General features: G+C 41.6%; 1 protein-coding gene across 1 annotated transcript in view; it reads left to right on the top strand.

The window, feature by feature from the left end:
• Positions 1 to 644: 644 nt before the first annotated feature.
• Positions 645 to 14172, top strand: part of STK32A (serine/threonine kinase 32A) — an 84297-nt gene continuing 70769 nt past the window's right edge. The window contains exons 1-2 of the mRNA XM_036423559.2: positions 645 to 888; positions 4787 to 4923. Coding sequence (XP_036279452.1) covers positions 4872 to 4923 — 52 coding nt within the window. The 5' untranslated portion in view covers positions 645 to 888; positions 4787 to 4871. The remainder of the gene's footprint in view (positions 889 to 4786; positions 4924 to 14172) is intronic.

The following is a 14172-nucleotide window of genomic DNA, read 5'->3' as shown; positions in this document are numbered from 1 at the left end:
GGGTAAGGAAGTCCAGGGAGCTCCCTCACCTCTGAGCCTCTGCCTCAGGCGCACGGGGAAACCGGGAGCCCGGAGACCTGGGTCCACACAAGATCCTCCCCATTAATCATTAGGCTGTACTGGGCAAGCCGTTTCCTTCTCTGTGGCTCAGTTTCCCCAGCAGTAAGCCGAGGAAGTCTGCTAGATCATAACTGTTTAGAGATCCTTCTGGCCGGGACCTATACAATTCTCAGTCCTGTCCCAGACCCCCACCCCCACCCCCACCCCCATCCCCAATACCCCCAGGAAGTCTGAAAGGGAATCTTGCCTTTCTACATCTCGCATCTGCAGGCTCATACCCGCCACCTTCTGTATCCACCCACCCGCTGGGACATCGCCCAGGTATCTTGGACGGGAAGGCGTCACTTCGGGGCAATGGGCCCTGGTCCGGGAAGTTGGGGCGCGCTCTGCATCCCGGTGGCTGTGGACTTTGCCAGGCGCCAGGGGATCCCCGCCGCCAGCTCCCAGCCCCTCCCAGCCCCGCCCGCAGCAATTCCTCCCACCCCCACCCCCCACCCCCCCAGCACGGACCCCAGGCGGCTGCTCTGGGCTCTGGTACGGTGAGTCCCCTGGCTAGCTGCTCCCTGCTCCCTGCTCCCTCCGTACCCCACTTTCCAACCCGCCCCCCCAACCCGGGCCAGCCCGGAGCAGCCCCCCTTCCCCAGAGAACTGCGCACCGGGCGGCGCTCGGACCCCTCGGCAGCCAGCAGGTGCCACGCTCCCGCCCAGCCTGGCTCTGCGCCCCGCTCTCTCCACGTTTCTGGGAGTTCCCGTTATCCCTGCTCCCCGGGCGGGCGGCAGCACCAGTCCCAGCTTCTTGGGAGACAAGAAGGGAGAAGCCAGATCTAGGTGAGTGGTGACCTCGATTTTCCTTTTCTTTTTACTGAACTTGCATACTAAGGGCACTGGTGGGGAGCTCGGAAGTTAAAAAGGAAGAGAAAGAAGACAAAGGCAGGCGGTCCAGGCAACCCACCACAACCTGATAGGGCTGGGACTGGTACTAGCTCCCTGGCTATGCTGTACCCCACCGGGTCCCCCAGCCTCCCCCTGACTGGGATCCAGACACACACAGACCTTAGCGAGTATTTGTGGAGACAAGGGCTGGAAGTATTTCTGCTTGTTTCTCTCACTCAGCTTCCAATCAAGCAGAAACTGCCTTTGGTGGTTGACTTCATCTCCACAAGGATTCCTCCCTCCTGAGCAGAAGAATTTGAACACAGACCATTAAAAAGGTGGTGTGTTCGTAACAAGCACAAGTCAGGACTGCGGGGATCAGCATGCGCAGATGACAGAGGTATAAAGGTATATGAGCATCAGATGCAAACATATACCTACTTTAGGGTGTCATTTAGGCGATTTCTTTAAAATACATGTCACATTGTAAAATCATAGAAAGTGGACTGTAAACTGTGTCCCTGATTCATGATTGTGGCTCTCTGGGCGGGGTGAGAGGGGAATGAGTTTGGCCTGAGGATGAGGGTGGAGATAAAACAGGAACTATTATAATATATAACAATATATAACGCAGGGCAACGTTAACTTGAGGTATGTTTTTTTTTTTAAATGGTATTTTCTTTCTTCCCTCTGGTTCTACATCATTCCCAGTTTAAGAAGTTCTGTTTTTCAAATGCAAACGCAATACATTCTGCCTATGCGATGCCTTTGCCATGAGGCATACAGTTGTGTCTGACGTTGCAACTTTCTTGCATTGCAATTTATGTTCCTCAATTCCTGAAGATGACACCTCTGCACCGAGGGAGCCCTTACAAAAGCTCACCTACTGACAGCCCCCAAAATATAGGCCCTAGGTCAGATGTTGGCAGCAGAGAAGGAGTCTGCAGTTAATCGTCTGATGACAGGTCACGGTAGAAGCTCAAGTGTTCTGTGTTCTTATAACCCACACTATTCTCTTTCTCATTTCCTATGTGGAGGAGGCTCACTTCCATGGGTGGTGACTGCCCTCTTTACATTTTGAAATGAAACTTATATGATGCTGCAGACTTAGTACCAGGAGGTGAGGAGGGTGTTAGGTTTGGCAGAAGGGAGTCTTACAGCTCTTCTGGGCCCTACTTAAGCAGTATGGGTGGGAGGGGGGGAAATGCGCCCCTATTTTCCTAGCAGAGAAAGGTTGATTTCTTTTTGGATGTGAGGGAAAGTTGCCTAATGTGATTATCCACATGGGGAGAAGAAGAGAAAGACAATTCTAAATTGGATGGGGTATGTGAAGTGCAATGGAGAAACCTCCGCCTCATCATTCCACCCGCCTTTCCCTGCCCTGCTTACACGGCTTCTTCCTGTTAAGAAATCACTGTGTCTTCGGTGAACAAAACTGTCTGCACATCACAAGGAACTTCTGAAATGTGGCAGGTTGTGGTACTATTCCTCTCTCCTTTGCTTTCCGATTTGACGACTTGCAAGGTCAATGCTTGGTTGCAGAAGATAGGCTACTTGAGAGAGGCCTGGGGTGTGAAGAAAGCATGTGAGAATGACAGGGTGGGGGTGTGGTGGGAAAACTTGAGGCTTCACATAAAAATAAGAGAGTGTAGCCGCGTCCCCCAACCCCTGCTGTGTTAACAATCGCAATTCCTTAAAACCCATATTCTTTTTAGGATCAATCTTCTCAAATGTCATCTGTGGTTCAACCCTAGTCCCCACTTATTCTGGACTCGAAATGCAATAGTAGAATGCACAGGGCACCCCCATCGCTTCTTCCTCGCCCACAAGGAAACACTAGGGCTTCTTCCTACTCCCTTTTCCAAGGGAATTAATAGCCCTTTGTTTTCTTCAGCCTGGAGACACAGCTGAGTTCTTTCTATTCCCCGGGCTTCCTCCAGCCACCTGTTACCACCTGCCTCTCCAGCCCCTCTCCCAGGCTGTTCAATGGGTTGCCTCCTAATTGCCGATTCTTTCTTTGCCCTTTGTTTACAGATTCTTTTTTAAAGTTCAGAAGACACTTTGCCAGCAGTTGGCTTTTGGAATGAAAAGTAGAATTTCTTTAATGAGTCTGCCTTCCAAATAGGGCTTTACTTACATTTTCCTAACAGAAAACTAAGCCTTTCTTCTAGGCTTGTTTAGGGGCTTCTCAAGTTCTTTTTCAACAACGTCCTTAGGGCAGGTTCCCTTGGGACACCTTCCTCAATGATGTCTCTAGTTTGTATCTCGTTCATCAGAAAAAGTCCAAGAGGAGATCAGTCTGCAGGAGTCAAATTAAATGAATGCATAACTATGTGGGACAACACACCTATGTTGTTCTCTCTTTCCCTCTCTAAAATTCAATTTTAAAAGATCATACATGATAAGGAAATGCTACTATTAAAAATATCTGTAGCTAGCAATTGTTCTTTGCACGGGCCATTTGTGTCCCACACTTGTGAGTAGCTCAGGCCGTTTAGCTAAAAATGAATATTTCAATAATTTGTATAAAATCACTAGCGTCCCCCATTTATGGTGGATCTGAAGGGCTGGCTCCTGGACCCATGTTTCCACATGGCAGCAATCTCTTAGATGTGAGGGCAGTGACCTCTTTTCGGTGGAGCCTGGATTCTCCAGGTTGCCAGTGTTCCCATCAGTCAAGTGCCCTCTGCCTGGTCTGCTTAGCTCCTTTGCATTCCTGCCTGGCTCCGGGAGGCATCTGAGCCTGTGATTCCTGAGGAAGGCACTGTGGTTTCCCCCATTTTACAGGTGAGGTGTGATGTCACCGGCCCAGAGCCATTCTCAGCGTCACTTTTAGAACCATAACTCTGGATGCTGCCTCTTTTTACCAATCTCAGGGAAAGTAAAATTCTTTTTTTTCGCACCTTAGGATATGTTTATTGATTTGAAAGAGAGAGGAAGACAGAGAGAGAAACATCTATATGAGATAAAAACATCCATCGGTTGCCTCCTGTACACACCTTGACTGGGATTGGAACCTGCCCTAACTAGGAATTGAGCCCATGAACTTGGTATACAGGACCATGCTCCAACCAACCGAGTCACCTGGTCAGGGCAGGAAAGTAAAATTCTTTACGATTGGGTTTAGAAATGAAAAAAAAACCCAAAACAACCCATAAGTATATCTGTTTTCCAGGGCTTTATAGCTCTCACATACATGACTTAATTTGAGCGTTAGAGTAGCTAATAATTACTAAGCAGGCATGCAGTGAAAATACTTCACATATTATCTCATTAAACGTTTAATCTCCATGGCAGTAAGGACCATGATCAAGTTCAGGGAAGGGAAAAAAGAAAAATATTTAGCAAAATTTAACAACTTCCTAGGGTGGGAAAGCCCAAACTCAGCCCTTGCTCCTTTTATATTGTATTATAGTACCTCCCAGGGTCAGAGAAAAGAGAGAGGGGATGTATTATTTACAGTTAAAGAAATTAAAGGTGTTGATCATACATCAAAAATTGTTTAAGTCAACATGTTTTCTCAAACATATGGAGCGTCACAATAAAATACTATTTTTATTTCATAGTTGTTAAAGTACTGCTGACCTCATTTTAAACTTGTCTTCATACTTCAAACGTTTTTCGCTTTGCTCCTTCTTTGTAAATCTAGATCCACTAACTAATGAGGCTGTGAAGTAGCTTCTCTTAGATGCTCAATGTTCTCAGTTATTGCTGAAATTATTTTCAAGTACAAAAAATTTTACGGAATGGTACAAATGAATACTTTAGCCACCGCCTGCACTCAGGGTACTAGAATGTGCCATTTGTACAGTGTTACAGGGCCATGATTTCTTGTTCTCTCCTTGATATCTAGCTAAGGCATCATACCTCTTCTGAGCGAGGATGGATGTTTCTGTCGGGATTATGTAACTGGAGGATCCAGGTCTGAGCAGACAACCATGGGAGCCAATACGTCAAGCAAACCCCCGGTTTTTGATGAAAATGAGGATGGTAAGCAATGGGTGCTACTGGTGCATAATGGGTACAATTTTGCACAATTTAAAATAAGCGCTTATTTCCTTAGGTATATTTTAATGTACTGCAAGGGTAAGCCGGAGAACCTTTATGCTCACAGTTAGATTTTACCTCCCACTTCCGGCAGCTGTATGAATCATCACTGCACCAATGCCCTATGTCCAAAGGGGGCTATTGGGCACTTGGTCAGTGAAATGATTTGTTTGTTCTCTATGCTGTTCCTTTGACATTTGAGGTTACTACTACCCACTCCTAGTTATTAGAGAACATTTCTTATGTTATCAAATTACATGTGAACGATAATGCATACTCATAGTACAGAATGACGTTATTAAGTAGGTGTTCCCTAGCCTCTAACTGCCAAAATCCAGAGTCCTAGACAGATTCCACAATGCTAGGTCACAGGAAAAAGAATCGGTGGAGAACTTTCAGGACCAGGCTTTAGCAGGTAAAGAAGTAAAAGCATGGACCCTGATTCTCCCGTCACCCCACCATGAGGCGTGCCAAAACCAGGCATGGGCCTGATAATTCTTCCTTCCCATAGTGGGAGTCAGAGCAGCCTCGTCAGTGCATGCAGGGTAGCGCTGTTTATGTGTTGTCTGGGAAAAAGAAGTTCCTAGCTAGTAAGTTGACCGGGCTTCCCATAGGGAGCCCCCAGAGAGATTTCCAGGAAGTTGTGCTAATGGACTTTAAAAGAAGAGAATAGTGAACTAAAATTCTGGAGATCTGAGCACCAGGTCTATTACAAGCTACCTGTGAAGCTTGAGAATTATTCCCTTTTCAATTTCTTCATCAATTAAGTGAAAGATAGGCTGATCTTGAAGATCTTTTTTAAGGTCTTTTTTAACTCAAAAAGTTTACCATTTTGAAATCCTCAAACCAATTTGCAAACATGATGATGTAATGTCAGAATCATCAAGGAAAGTTATGTTAAAATGGCCATTTGATTGCTGGAACAGAAACTGAATACTAGCGGCTTAGACAAGACGGACATGTTTTCTTTATTACGTAACACTCTAGGCATAAGTAATAGGTGATGTGTGGCTCTAGAAGGTTAGGGATGGTGACTCTGAAAAGCTGATTTCTCTCCTTCTCTTTCTACCCCTAGAGTCTTACTCTCCCTCTGGGGCCTCTGGATGTCTCACTACCTCTTCCAAATGCTAGCAATGGAAGGGGGAGAGAGGACTGTGCTCACTGTTTTGAAGCACATGATCTGGCTGTAGCTGGTCACTTTCATTCACATGCACATACCTAGTTACAAGGGACATGGAAATTTATTTATCTTGTATGGCCATGAACCTGCTCAAAATAAGGTGTTTTGTTTAGTTCCCTGGGAAGAATTAGCAGTTTGCCATGGTTGTGGGGCATAGCAGAAGCCTGCTACAATCTTAGTTTTTGAGACTTTGGATTGACCCTTTTAAAAACAAAATATCTATCTGATCAGTTTTTCTTTGATTCCAGCTATTCACTATTAATTTAGTGGCACAAAATATTGTATAGGAACCCTGAAATTATAGAGTTAGAAATGGTCTTAAGAAATTTTTTCCACTCTTAATTTCTATCAACCAGGGATGGGACTCGCAACCTAGGTACATGCCCTAACCAGGAATTGAGCCCATGAACTTGGTGTACAGGATAACACTCCAACCAAGTCACCTGGTCAAGGCTGGCAAAGATCTAAAGACCAGTGATGGTACTTGATTTTTCCACCGCTAAAATGGGAAGACAAGTTGTGTTGGATTTTATTCATTTGGTTCACTATCTACCCAATGGATTCAGAGCTAACATTGTTCATGGGGCTGGTCCTCAGAGAGCAATGTATGAAAGAGAAGTAAGCTTCATACTTGTAAGTTGCTAAGGATATGTGTCATATCAAGGTATTAGAATAGCATCAGAAAGAGCAAACTTAGAAATGACTAAATACTCTTTAATTCAGTTATCCATTCTTCTCATGGGGTACCCAAGAAAGTTCCAGAGCCAAGGAAGTGTGGCCAATGGAAAATGAGGCACCACTTCATAAATACCTGCAAAAAACACTCTGGAAGAGTTAGGGTTAAGTCAGAGTCAGGTTTAAGGAGCAAGCAGTTCTTTCTCAAAACCCTCTAGGTTGCCACTTTTTTGTTGTACAACCTCCCCCAGCCAAAGAGATGATCCCACTGTAGCACCCATAAAGAGAAGAGCTGAGTAGAGCAGTCTGTCTGTGCTTGCCAGGGGACAAGTTCTGAGCCCACTTAACATACACGGCTGCAAGGCAGAACCGTAAGAACAACTCCACCTACTATGAGCCTGTCACTCATTTAGGATGAAGAATAGAATCAAAAACAAGATGGCCATGCCCTGCCTTTGTGGAACTCATGTTCTACTGGTGGAAGGCAAACAACAGACAGGTAAAAAATCCAGATAACTTCAGAGAATGATAGGGTAACTTCAAGGAAATAAGTCAGAGTGATCTTATGAAGAGTGACAGGGTGATGGTGGAGACCATGATAGATAGGGTATGGCTGGGTGTGGCCTCTCTGAGAAGGTGACATTTGAGTTGGAAAAGGTGAAAAGGAACCACTCATTCAATGGCATGAGAAGAATAGTTCAAGCCCAGGTAAAAAGCAAATCCAAAGTCCAATCAATGAAAATGTTGGGATTGAATAGTTGGCTACCTGATGGCCATGAGTTTGCAAATATAAAACTAATTTTTAAATCTATACATCTTATAGAGTTGATTTGGCTCCTTTTATAGCTCTGGATTGAGCACAGAGTAAATTTTATTTGATTGCTTTGAAGCTTCTGACCAAGAAACAAAAACAATAAAGAAAAAAGTACTAATCAATTAACATTAATGCTTTTATTATTTTGATGTTCATTTTTTTAATGTAAATAATCAAATCAGGCCAGAATCCAGAGCACCAAATGAGCCAATTTAATTATTTTAAAAATATTGCTGAAGAGAATACTAATATGTGATGACGAAAAATTGTTTACTATTCCCAACATTGGTTTGAAGAAAATTCAAACCAATTTCCCCTGGTAATATTTCAAGATTTCTTTCTCATGGAAAATGTTTTGCTTCACATGGAAGGTAATTAAGGAATAAGATAAGATGTTATTGGATGTCCCTTGAGATAAGCTGTTCTTGCTAGAACTCATCCAGACACTTTGTATTTCGTGTTGTTCCATCTGATAGTGATACTGAAAGAATTTTTCTCTTTGCTACTTATGTAGATCTTCATTTAATTAAAATAAAGTGTAAGCTTTACAGTACTGTTGGACATAGTAAGGTTTGCTTATTTGGTTAATGTTAAGTCAATTTTTACAAAGTAGATCTCAAATTATACTATTGTTTTGTTCTGTGGCTCTCACTTTTCTATTTTAGCACAAACCTAAGTTCTAAATTACTTTTTTAAAATTATGATAAAATACATATCACACAATGTACCATTTTAACTATTTTTAAGTGCACAGTTCAGTGGCATTGAGTATATTCCCATGTGGGGGGAACCATCACCACCATCTAGAACTTTTTCACCTTTCCAAACTAAAACTGTCCCCACTGAACAATAACACCCCATTCCCTCTTTTCCCCAAACCCTGGCAACCACCATTCAACTTCCTGTCCCTATGAATTTGACTATTCTAGGTCCCTTATAATATTTGTATGGCTTATTTCACTTATTCAATGTTTTCAAGGTTTATTCATGTTGTAGCATGTATCAGAATTTAATTATTTTTTAAAGCTGAATAATATTCCGTTGTGTGTATATACAACATTTTTTAAATTCTTTCATCCATTCATAGACATTTGATGGTTCCCATCTTTTGACTGGTGTGAATTTGTCTGCTATGATGAACAAATACTTGTTTGTGTCCCTATTCTCAATTATTTTAGTTATATGTACTTAGAAGTGAAATATTTGGATCTTATGGTAATTCTTTAATTTTTTGAGGAACTACTGGACAATCTTCCACCTAATTATGTTTAGTATTTTAGTAATGGGCTGGTTGGCTATAATGAGCTAAAAGCATGGGCTCTGGTATTGGACAGATATGTGCAGGTTCAAATCTCAGCTGTGCCACAGACTAGCAATGTGGAAAATAAAGGGGACATAGCTTGATCAAGCATCATGAAACACTGAAGTGTTGGACTCATTATAAAGTGTTCTAGAGGGACTTGCAATATCATGAAAAAGTCCCCAGCCTAAACAATTACTAGTGAATTCATATGGAAAAAAACAACTTATATACGTAGCAATGGGTATACTTCATTGGGTCATTGTGAGAATTAAATAAAATAATGCAAGTAAAACAGCAAACTGTCTTAGATAAAGTGATCATCCAATTAATGCCAATGATATGGTAGTATTATTTATTAGTATTGGAGTCTCTTGGCATGAACTCTTTAAACTATTGTACTTCAACTTTGGAAAGAAACAAAATTGATTCAATGCAACTCTGTTGATGCCATAGTCAATATGACCTATTCACAGTTCTATCAATGGAATTGGATCAATGGAAGGGCAGAAAACCTATATAAAAGTCCTCTCAATAGAGGCCAAGTTATTGACTGTGCAAAACAGTCTCATCTGGTTTTCCTTTATACCCCTGAGTTGATGGTGATTTTATTTAAGGCAAAATTGAGAACTCATTGAGTTGCAAATCAGTAAACTTTTTCTTTTCTTTTTTATTAAAAAAAATATATATATATATTATTTCAGAGAGGAAAGAAGAGGGAGAGAGAGAGAGAGAGACTTAGATCTGCTGCCTCCTTCATGCCCTTCACTGGAGATTGGGCCACAATCCAGGCATGTGCCCTTGACCAGAATCGAACTCAAGACCCTTCAGACCTTGACCAGAATCGAACTCAAGACCCTTCAGACCTAGACAGATGCTCTATCCACTGAGCCAAACTGTCTAGGGCTCAATAAACTTCTGACTTCAACCTAAAGCTGCCTATTTCAGTAATCCATTGGATCAACAGACACAGTGACAATTGCATCCCCTCCCCCTCCCCCATACCCAACTACCATCTGGATACTCTGAGAAATGAATGAATGAATGAATGATGCAGAGATTCATTGTAAGTTTTCTGAAAGAAAAGGAGTGATACTGGTTATTAATGTTTATAATTCTTTTCCTTTAATCTGTTTTATTTCCTTTTTCTGAATGCAGTGGTTTTGTTTGTTCTGTGTAGTTTAGGCGGTGGCTGCTGCTGCCGCTGCTGCTGCTACTGCCGCTGCTGCTGCTGCTGCTGCTGCTGCTTCTTCTTCTTCTTCTTCTTCTTCTTGTTTTATTTTTTTAATCAACATTTAACAAGTCCAATAATTGAGGTCTTCATGCTAATTTAGAAAAAGTTATTTAATAACAGGAGAAAGCAGACCTGTTGATAATTCAGGGTCTAGGTAACAGAAGAGGGTCTGCAATCATTAAAAGCTGCATGTGTTTCCAAGTATATACAAAAAATAGAGAGGTGAGTGGATTCAACTAAGAGACAACTTTCTTCTGGAGCACTGTCACTAAGAAAAATTGGCCTTAGGTTAAAAAGCTGCTACAAAGAGTTCATCCATGTCCTGAGTTTGCAAAGAGAACTCAATTACTGCATTATTCTTGGACTTGCTGAAAACTCAATGTTCTTCTTTCATTTGGCAACACTGGTCTCCTAGGATATGTGACTGTTTCCAGTTTTCCTCCATCTTCAGTGACAGAGGCAATGGGACTTTCAAAATGTTGGGCCAATAAAATTGGTCACAGATTTGCAATCCAAAAGAAACAGGAGGTTATTGAATTAATTCCAGCAAGGAAGGACTTTGAGGACCTCCTTTGTTAGTTTAATGTCTATGCATTGCATATTTGTACCCACTTTCCCCTCTCAAACTTGAGCAATGTTGTCTTACGTTATTAACTATCTTGCATTAAAATGGTTAAGAAAGTAAAAGCAAGACGTGTCTAGCAAAAATTAGCTTCCTAAAAAAATTAAGTCATCTTGAAATGTCTAACCTTTAGGTATGACATTTGTCATAAATAACTTCAGATCCAACAATTTATTACAACGCTTTGTGAGGGCTTTATTTGCACCAGCCCAAGGATTGCAAGATTCAGAAAGAGACAAAGTAGGCAGCTAAGAAACAACCTGGGAGACTGAGCTAGTGCTTCTGACCTGCATGTTCTCTGAGCAGTGAGTTATGAGCACGTGTATAGGATAATCTACTCAAGTATATTAAGAATTTCCATCCTCCCTTTGGAGATTCACAGTGCTCCTGGGCATATTAAAGGCTCTGGAATATCCTACAGTATTAAAATCTCAGTATTCTGATGTTTTCCAAACTTATTTCAAAATGAAACCATTTTTCATGGAAAACATTTTAATACCTGGTGACACATAATTCTCTGTGGATCTCAATTTGGGAAAATACTCTAGGTTAAGAAACTAAATCTGTAAGCCAGTTTTAACTCAATGTGCTTGGTACTCCAAACTACTGTCTCTCTCTCTCTCTTTTTAAAAATCCTTACCTGAGGATATATTTTTCCATTGATTCTTAGAGAGAGTGAAAGGGAGTGACATGTGACCTGTCCAGGGCAAGGATCGAACCTGCAATTGAGGTACATGCCCTTGACAGGTACATGCCCATGTCCCAAACCATCAGATCTGCTCTAACCACTGAGTAAAACTGGCCAGGGCTGCCTTTTTTGTTTTTAATCCTCATCTGAGAATATGTTTGTTTTGTCTTGTTTATTGATTTGAGAAAGTGAGAAAGAAAGACGGAGAGAGAGAAAAAAAGAGAAACATAGATGTGTGAGAGAAACATCCTTTGATTGCCTCCTGTACAGCCCGAACCGAGAATCAATCACACAACCTATATTATGTGCCCTGATCTGGAATTGAACCAGCCACCTGTTAGTGTGCAGGACATGCTCCAACTATCTGAGTCACTAGCCAGGGCCAAGCCTGGTGATTTAAATGGGTATGGGGTCCCTAACCAGTTTGGCTCAGTGGATAGAGGGTTAACCTGCGGACTCAAGGGTCCCAGGTTCGATTCTGATCAAGGGCATGTACCTGGGTTGGGGGCACATATCCAGTAGGAAATGTACAGGAGGCAGCTGATTGATGTTTCTAACTCTCTATCCCTCTCCTTTCCCCTCTGTAAAAAATCAATAAAATACATTTTAAAAAATAAAATAAATGAGAATGGGGGTGAAGGCCTTCAGGGGATCCAACTTCTCTTGTATGGACTTTCCCTGGCATACTTAATGACAGTAATTCCCATTCACCATCATTTCTTCAATTCCAGTCTTATGAAATATAAAATACACAGTGATTTCAACTATGCCTTGCTATGTGACAACTAATGGCAATTTCACTTGGAAACACACACAGAAAGCCAGTCATGCAGTAATGTTCTTGTCAAACTAGGACACTGAGCCAGTTTATATGGTTATAAAAAAATGCACAACTGATGGTTATAGATTTTTAAAAATTAAATAGTGTCACAGGCTATATTTTTTCCTCCTGAATGATTTCTTCTTTCATTTCTGGAGGCATTTTTATAGTAAAATAAGTAACATTAACCTTATTTTAGATGTGAGTAGCCTATATATATATATATTTTTTTTTTCTGAGAATGATTTAAAGTGGGGTTGGAACACTTTTTCTGTACAGGCCCAAATAATAAATATTTTATGCTTAGCAGTTCATACAATTTCTGTCACAACTAGTCAAGTCTGCCACTGTAACCTGAACGCAGTCAGATAATGAAGAAACAGAGATGAATGTGGCTATGTGCCAATATCATTTAATTTGTAGACACTGAAATTGGAATTTCACATCATTTTCACTTGTCACAAAACATTCTTTTTATTTTTTTCCAAGCATTTAAAATATATAAAAGCCATTCTTTGCTTATGAGCCATGTAAAAATAGATGGAGGTTGGACTTGGCCTATGGGCTGTATTGTGCTGACTCCTGCTGTAAAGCATCCTGCTGACATTTATATCCATGGGCTGGGGCTGTCTCGTACCCACCCCATTCATAACCCTCTAGCCTTAACTCAGAGACTAGGCAAAGAGACTGACTCTGCTCTAGATTCGTAACAAATGGACTCTTTTTTTTTCTTTTTTGGTATTCAGATATTTTTCTAATATGATCTTCTGTAAAATGTTCAAGCGACATTCAACACCATTCAACATCAGCTTCAGGTGTGCAGCATAGTGGCCAGACATCTATACAATCTAGGAAGTGATTCCCCAACCCCACCCCAAGCATCCAGGACCCATCCGGCAGCATATACACAACTGTGACAATACTACAAATTCACTCCTCACTGACCATCATTTGGTTGATCATTGTGAGCCAGTGGAAATACTTGGACCAATAAATCTAATGTATCAGAGGACAAAATATATTATTTGATAGTCCTACAGACTGGGTTTCATTAAGCGAGTACAACTTGTATTTCATTTGAAATATCACTAGGTAGAATTCATTTCCTACTAGGAGCATTTATTCAAGTGAGGGGCATTCACCATTTGGGGGTGTTGATCCCCCCCATCCTGCTACAGATTTTAATGTCCTACTTTGCAACTTGTTCTAAAGAAATAGCCAGTGAATTTCTGACTTCTGGGAAAATTCACGAATTGGGGTCCAGGCGGCAGGAAGAGAAGCATTTGGTGCCCATTGCTTGGTCTTGGCACTGGTAATGGGTGTCAATAAATCCCAGACTCCCTGGGGCACCATGTTTCATAAAAGGGAAGCGCTGGCTATGTAAACTGATGCCACCAACTGGCACTGGAAGCTGATTTTCTGGAGAAATTCCAAATATATTCTTAAAAGACCTGCCAAGCCCACATGCATTATGGGCAACCATTTGCTGCCAACCACTGGGATAATAAAGGGCTTGTGAGCCAGCTAAATTATTTTTCATCAATAGATCATAAGTGATACAGCTGACCTCCAACCTTAACTAGTACGATAGTATCACCGAGGTTAAATCAATGGTACCCTCAGTAGACAAATACCACACAATGGCTATTTCACTTAGACTGTGGTGAAAAGAGAAAAAGACTGACAATGTACCAGGTAATAAGCTTCTCATAAAGCTAAAGATTACATCCTTTCTTGTACATTGGTTGCGGGCACATCCCTGGTAGGGGGTGTGCAAGAGGCAGTTGGTCGATGTTTCTCTCTCATGGATGTTTCTAGCTCTCTATCTCTCTCCCTTCCTCTTTGTAAGAAAATCAATA

This window comes from Pipistrellus kuhlii, unplaced genomic scaffold (assembly GCF_014108245.1).
Source record: "Pipistrellus kuhlii isolate mPipKuh1 unplaced genomic scaffold, mPipKuh1.p scaffold_m20_p_8, whole genome shotgun sequence".
Taxonomy (NCBI): Eukaryota; Metazoa; Chordata; class Mammalia; order Chiroptera; family Vespertilionidae; genus Pipistrellus; species Pipistrellus kuhlii.
Note: the sequence above shows the minus strand (reverse complement) of the source record. Positions and strands in the feature narration are given on the sequence as shown.